Raw genomic sequence first — 6971 nt, 5'->3', positions numbered from 1 at the left:
GACATGGCTATCAAGGTGTGGTTGAATGTACATGGATGATGATATATAAATTGAATATATTACTGCTACTACTAAGCTACTGTTAAGATTTTGTTCTTTTAAGGTGATACACAATGCTGCACTAAGTTCCAACTTCACTCCATTGGAGCTAGAAAGTCTGGAACTGTCTTGGAGCTACAATGGCATATGTAAATCTGATATCCCTTGTTCACTGGACACTATCATGTAGAAGGGGTGGCCATGCTCTACACACCATCATTTTTTTACTCCTCCAGAGCTTCGAAGGGACACAACATCTCATTGCAAGCACCTTTTTTGGAACCTAGAAATAACATATAATTGCATGTGACAAAATTAGGACTGTTTTTTGGGCATGTTACTGAAACAGCTTGGACTAGCTTAATCTTGCTCAAATTAGTTTTGTGTTTTTTGTTTTTTGCTTTTGTCAGAAATCTAAGGTGAATGTACTTTGAGAAGTAGCCATGGAAGGCTGCTGGAGTAACAACAACAACAACATTGGCCCATATTGCACAGGTGTAACTACAAGGGGAAAATAAGGGCATAAAAAATTCTGCCCCCCAATGAAATTTTACTTCAGACCCCAGATTTGCAGCACTGAAAAGAGTGAGGTTCTTTAAATCATCCATGCCTAGAACTCTTATATTTGCTGTGCCCAGCTTGATAACACTAACTACCCTCTTTCTTTGTATGACTAAACTGCATTTCTGAATGCTCAACTGAAGATTTAAGTTACTGCTATGCTAGAAATTCGGGGGTGGGGGTGGTAAACAAATATTTCATTTGGAAGGGACATAATTCTTATTGGGAGCAAAGGACTCATTTTGCCCTTCCCCCATTGCTACAGTGCCAGCTAAGAAAAATTAACAAAAACATTTATTTACATTGTGATTGTAAACTTCTGAAAGGATTCATTGTGGTTTTTGTTGTTGTTTTTGAGATGCTATTTTGATCCATTATATCTTGCTCCAACTAATGATTTGGTTTACAAGTTTACAAATCTAGATGCGTCACAATAGGTGATCTAACTAAAGAAACTAGTCAAAAAGGATAAATACTGTATATACATAATCACAGTGAGCAAAATAATTGTTATGAGAAAAACTGACCACCTTGATATTTGGGTTTAGGTTTGGGGCTAGGAAAAGGTTTGTTCGTTGGGCTGTTTCAACAAACATGTATATAGGTTAAAATAGTATAGCCAACACACTTTTTCTCTGACTACAGTGACCTTACACTTTTACTTTTGCAAATACAGGCAGGGAAGCAAGAGGAGAAATGAATCAGTGTCTACCCTTTCCCTTTAGGTGGTTTTTGCTTGAGCAGTAAAGGTATGCTTTATTAAAAACAAAACAAAACAGAAGTTTGAAATCCAACCATGAACAAAGGTGCAATACACTTGAGTGGGGGAGAACTGAGATCCCTTTATAAACTGGGATTTTGCAAATCTCAAATTCACTATTGCTTTACTAGTGATCCTCTGGGCCACTGTTGCTACAAATGTGCGGTTATCTCATTGTTCTGTTTTCAGTCATCTGAATCATGAATCCAGACCCTGGAAGTAGGTCAGTCAGGTGATTCTCAGTGATTAGGAATTTCTTTTGGGATTTGAAGGAAGATCCCCTAAAATTCCAGGAATGTTTAAGGGAATCATGAGGCAACTTTAAAAGATTTTTTGTATTACAGAAGAATAATTTTGTAGCCCTAAACACCTAGGGCACAACTCAATACAAATTGGCTGCGATAACCCCTTGCTGAAATCATTAGACTTTATGTCATTTGTCATCATTTTATTTCATTAGTTTCAGGTATTAATAGTTAAATTGCATCTGATAGAGCATAATTTTCTGAAATTGATGAATTGTGCCTTGTAGGGGTGATGTATTAATTTGCTGATGTCTACTAATATAACAATCCAGTATTGTTAGCATAATTACGTTTCTCTTACATTCCTTCTTTCTGTCCTTTCATTTATACTATGATGTCATTATGCTTTAAAATTTTGCAGTCGTTTGCTCTTGTTCCCTAGCTATTTGTTGTTCTTTGAGGTCTAGAATCACCTAGAATGCACTCTCTTCTTTAAATCTTTCATTTGATTTTCCTAACCATCATGTTCAGTGGGAGAGAAGCCTTGCAAGTGCTTTGGGACAGAATGTTCTTTTGCAATGAAGATAATTTTGCAAGAGAGAGACAGTGCTGTCATAGCAAGTTTGCCAGGCTGTTGTTAGAGCTAGCTTGCTGTTCAGCCATCACAAATTAAGGCTTCCTCCTCTGTTTATTTAACATTATCCATTGCAATACTTTTCTTCCACTCTCTAGTTTAATCCAGCCACCCCTCCCTATTCCATGGCATGACGTGGATCACTCTGACCATTCTTTTGAAACCTATCTAAGGTATTTCAGGGATTTTCTGTGTATCATTTCACCAGAATGGTATAAGCAGACAGGATAGTTGCCAGATCACATAGCAAGATAAGACTAAGATAGTACCTTGATTGTCACACCATCTTGTGAAATATTAATGAATACCAAGGATCTCAAGGGAGGACTAGGCAAGAATCATCCCAGAAGTCCTGGACAATCACGGCTGCCAAACAGGGTTAGGAATAGGACACTGGCCACGTAGTCCAGTGACCCAACTCAATATAATGCAGCTTCCTATGATCCTAGATGAGCATTAGTGTTAATGGTTAATAAAGTTGTGATTTGTTTATTTTGGCTTATTGTTGTGCCTCAGTCTATTTTTGTGAACAAATCATGGTTTGTTAGCTGGTTAGAGGTAGTTCTTGGTTGTTGGATTCTGAAATATGGATTGGATAGCTTGCCATGCTGGTTCCTTGAATTTCAAAAAAATTATTTTCATACCAATACTTCTTCTAAGTGTTGATGGTTCTCAGCTGGAGAGAAAAATCATATGGTTTTTCAATAATAATGTAGCAAGTAGATGTTTGCCACTGCCACTCCATTAAAAAGTGCAACTGTACTACATGTTTCAGGTAGCAGTAAATGGTGTTGGCTCAATAAATCATATGTTATACCTACCTAACATTCTTCTGCCATTTTTCTTTTAAAGGATGGACTGACCCCACTTCACTGTGCTGCACGAAGTGGACATGATCAAGTTGTAGAGCTTCTCCTTGAACGAGGTGCTCCACTGCTTGCCAGGACCAAGGTATTAGTTCAAAGTAGATGAAAGCATTCATTGTAATCCAAAGTTCAAAAACGTATAAACTTATGTGGATTAAGTGCTTTCTAAAACTGAGGTCTAGTGCAGACAGGCAGGAAAAAGTGGCTCAATCTTGCGTTTTTTGAAAGTGAGTCAAACCTTCACTGTCCTCATGGCCCACTCCCATGGTGGGCTAAACACCCATGAGCTGTCCACATGACACAGCGTTAAGCCATGCTGCATGCCAACTGTTGCACAGACACACTGCCTGTGACCAATTACCTCCCCCTTGCGACTCAGATGCCTTTCCAATGGATGCCTACCTGTATGATCAGCTACACAGTCACACGTATCATGCACCGCCTGTACAGTGCATCTTTGCATTGGTGTGCGAGTGATACACTGTCAAAACACAATTATGGAGTGCCCCACCCTAACCCCATGCCCACTGTTGTACTGTCTGGTTTGTGTATGTTGTAATTACATCCATGGTATTAATGGTGATCATATTTTTGCTTTTTGGCAGTCCTGCCCTGGCAACAGGCTGTTTATATGTTTGTGCCATGATGCACATTTTCTATCCTGAGTCAGAGTATCCCAGCTTCTTTTTGCTCTGTTTTTAGCACCAGAGTGTGGCTTCATTTCACTTTCTACCTGGTTTTGCCTTGTGCATCATATAAATACCCCACCTTCAAAGCAGTTAAGAAGCCACTTTATTTGGCCATTAGGGACTGCCCGTAAGAGAAATGAATTAAGATCTCACTTGAAGCTTTATTCAGGTGTTATCTTTGGAAAAGCAGTCAGTCCAGATTTTTTTTAAAAGAAAACAATCTTTTCTGCAGAGAAAACTCAGGTTGAGTTGAGGGGAAGGTAAGGTTGAATGACAGCTAGGCCCAACTTCCAATGCAAGACCATGTTTTTTGAAGGACTATCCAATCATATTGCTTTGGTGGGTGGATTATGATTTGGTTGTTTCTTCCTTCATGATTTATTCCACCATGATCCACATGTCATTGTTGTTGTTTTTGTTGTGTGCCTTGACTTTCAGTGGCCCTATCCTAGTATTTTCCTTGCATTTTCTTTGCAAGATTTATTAGAGATTTGCTTTTGCTTTCCTCTGAGGGAGGCTTCACTATTAAAAAGCCTTAAATTGATTACCAAGTATGATCATTCTAGTCCCTGCTAGAAATTAGCCCAGTCCTTCTGAAGGGGATACCTCTATGACATATGCTATTCTCATACAATTAAAAAAACACACACATATGTGCAGGGAAGGGCAAGCAAATCACTTTTCTGCTCCACAAAACATTTAGTTTTCCCCTATACTGTACCAGTTCTTCTGAAGTTTATGGAATTGTTACACAGGGCCACTTCTATGCTCTTTGTCATTTTCATAACAATAGTGCACAAAGATATTAGGATATGAACTTCAACCTTTTTGGATACCCTTCAAATGGAATGCTACTGTTGCACAATGCCCCCCTCCCTTCTTTGAAATTAGGTAACTTCGATGCCTTCAGCAAAGGCAGCTCTGTCTGCAAATGTCCTCCATTTCTGCCAAGAAGTAAAGAGTTATTGGCAATTCTATTTTTAAGCAGCTATACATCACAAAAGAAACCAACATTTAGGTGTCTGTCATTTGGCACGACATAATCTGTTTTTAAAGGTGTACTGCACATGGCAGTTTCATCCAGTTCCAGCAACAACAACAAAAAAGCAAATGTTACAGGCATTCTGAAACCTTCAGATTTTTTAAATCTTAGCGTGGGACTCAAGTCATAATAATAATAATAATAAATAATAAAATTTTTATTTTTATCCCGCCCTTCCAGAGATCAGGGCGGCTAACAGCAGTATTAAAATACATAAAAATACAGTAAAAGTTAAAAAACCATAACACAGTAACATATACAATAAAAAAGCCCCTATAGCCCAACCTCATGGCCACGAAAGAGGAGGGAGGCCCACAGGATATTTATTCAGGGAATGCCTGCTGGAATAGGAAGGTTTTGAGATCCTTCCTAAATTGGGCCAGGGTGGTAGATGAGCGGAGCTCAGTGGGCAGCTTGTTCCAAAGGGCTGGGGCAGCTATGGAAAAAGTCCTCCACGAAGTGGAGACTAATCTAGCCCCAGGCACCTTCAGTAATTGCTGCCCAGACGTTCTGAGGGTGCGAGGCGGAATTGGATTGTCTCCAAATTGGCTTGAGCTGAAGTTGGCTATGTTCTAAAGTGCCAAATTGGGTTCCTAACAGAAGCTGAAGATCCACACACCGATTAATTTGAAGCTAGTACTTTAACACATACACACCAGGCCTGCCTCCCCCCCACATCAGTAAATCAGATCAGTCAGGAAACATAGGTTGCTAAGCAGAGTTGAAGATTTTGTGTTTCGTTTTTCAAAATCCTGTTCAGTGAAGGAACCTGATCTCATCATGTTTAGATTTCTGGAAATAGGGTATTAACACAATATTGTGGAAACTTTCATTGAATTCAAAGCATCTCTTTGTTGTCCTCAAAATATCATGAGGTTTTGCATATGTTGAAAGTGAAAGCATGTAAAGGCTTAAGATGAGGCAGATATGGGACTCATTCTGTGTTGTGACTTGGAAATAATTTTATAATTCCACTTTATACAGTAAATATATGTACATAAGGGTGTATTTTCTTGTGAATGGATTTAACATAGTATTATACATTTTTTCTTGTTCCTTGTCCAGAATGGACTTTCTCCTCTTCACATGGCTGCCCAAGGTGATCACGTAGAATGTGTCAAACACCTACTGCAGCACAAAGCTCCGGTGGATGATGTCACATTGGATTACTTGACTGCCCTCCATGTGGCAGCACACTGTGGCCACTATCGTGTCACCAAACTTCTGCTGGACAAGAGAGCAAATCCAAATGCTCGTGCTTTGGTAAACTTTTCCTTATCTCTTCTGGAACATGGTGTTTGTGTGTTCTCCTCCATACATTCATGAGAATTTGTGGAGAGTAAGACATGTTTTCTGGCCCTGTAATTTGTGCATATGCATGGTCTATAGGCCTGCCCCATTCCCCACACAGTTGGCTAAGCACATGGACATCAAAGCAAAGTCAGAGAGAAGACTGATAGAGGGTCCTTGTTAGTAAAGTAAGCAGGAATGAAGTCCTGCTCCATATATTCAGTGAATACATGGAAAGGGACCTTCTCCTGAGAAATTTGTTGTTGTTGTTTTTGTGCACCTTCAAGTTGCTTCCAACTTATGGTGACCCTAAGGTGACCATATCATGGGTTTTTCTTGGCAAGATTTGTTCAGATGAAGTTTACCATTATCTTCCCCTAAGGCTGAGAGCATGTGACTTGTCTAAGACCATCCCGTGGGTTTCATAGATGAGTAGGGAATTGAACCCTGGTTTCTAGAGTTGCAATCCAACACTCAAACCACTGTGCTATGCTGGCTCTCCATGCATGGAGGAGAAGCATGTCCATAGGACTACAGTTTGTAGATCTCTAGATATATCTTGAGGCTATGGGAGTGCTACACCCTGTACACCCTGCTTCTTATACAGAATGCAATGTGTATCAATTTGTTACAGTGAGTGAAGCAGACGACCTTAAAGATGTAGAAACTCCATATGTACATCTAGCACTCCCACAGCCTCAAAGTGTATTTAGAGATATACAAACTGTAATTCTCTGGATATGCTTCCTCTCCATGTATGGAGAATCAGCATGGTGTAGTGGTTTGAATGTGGACTGCAACTCTGGGGATCATGGTTCGATTCCCCACTCGGCTATGAAACCCAA

General features: G+C 39.6%; 1 protein-coding gene across 1 annotated transcript in view; it reads left to right on the top strand.

Moving 5' to 3' along the window:
• ANK2 (ankyrin 2) overlaps positions 1–6971 on the top strand; it is a 198655-nt gene that overhangs the window by 78166 nt on the left and 113518 nt on the right. The window contains exons 9-10 of the mRNA XM_042470313.1: positions 3092–3190; positions 5902–6099. Coding sequence (XP_042326247.1) covers positions 3092–3190; positions 5902–6099 — 297 coding nt within the window. The remainder of the gene's footprint in view (positions 1–3091; positions 3191–5901; positions 6100–6971) is intronic.

Source organism: Sceloporus undulatus, chromosome 5 (assembly GCF_019175285.1).
Source record: "Sceloporus undulatus isolate JIND9_A2432 ecotype Alabama chromosome 5, SceUnd_v1.1, whole genome shotgun sequence".
Classification (NCBI taxonomy): Eukaryota; Metazoa; Chordata; class Lepidosauria; order Squamata; family Phrynosomatidae; genus Sceloporus; species Sceloporus undulatus.
Note: the sequence above shows the minus strand (reverse complement) of the source record. Positions and strands in the feature narration are given on the sequence as shown.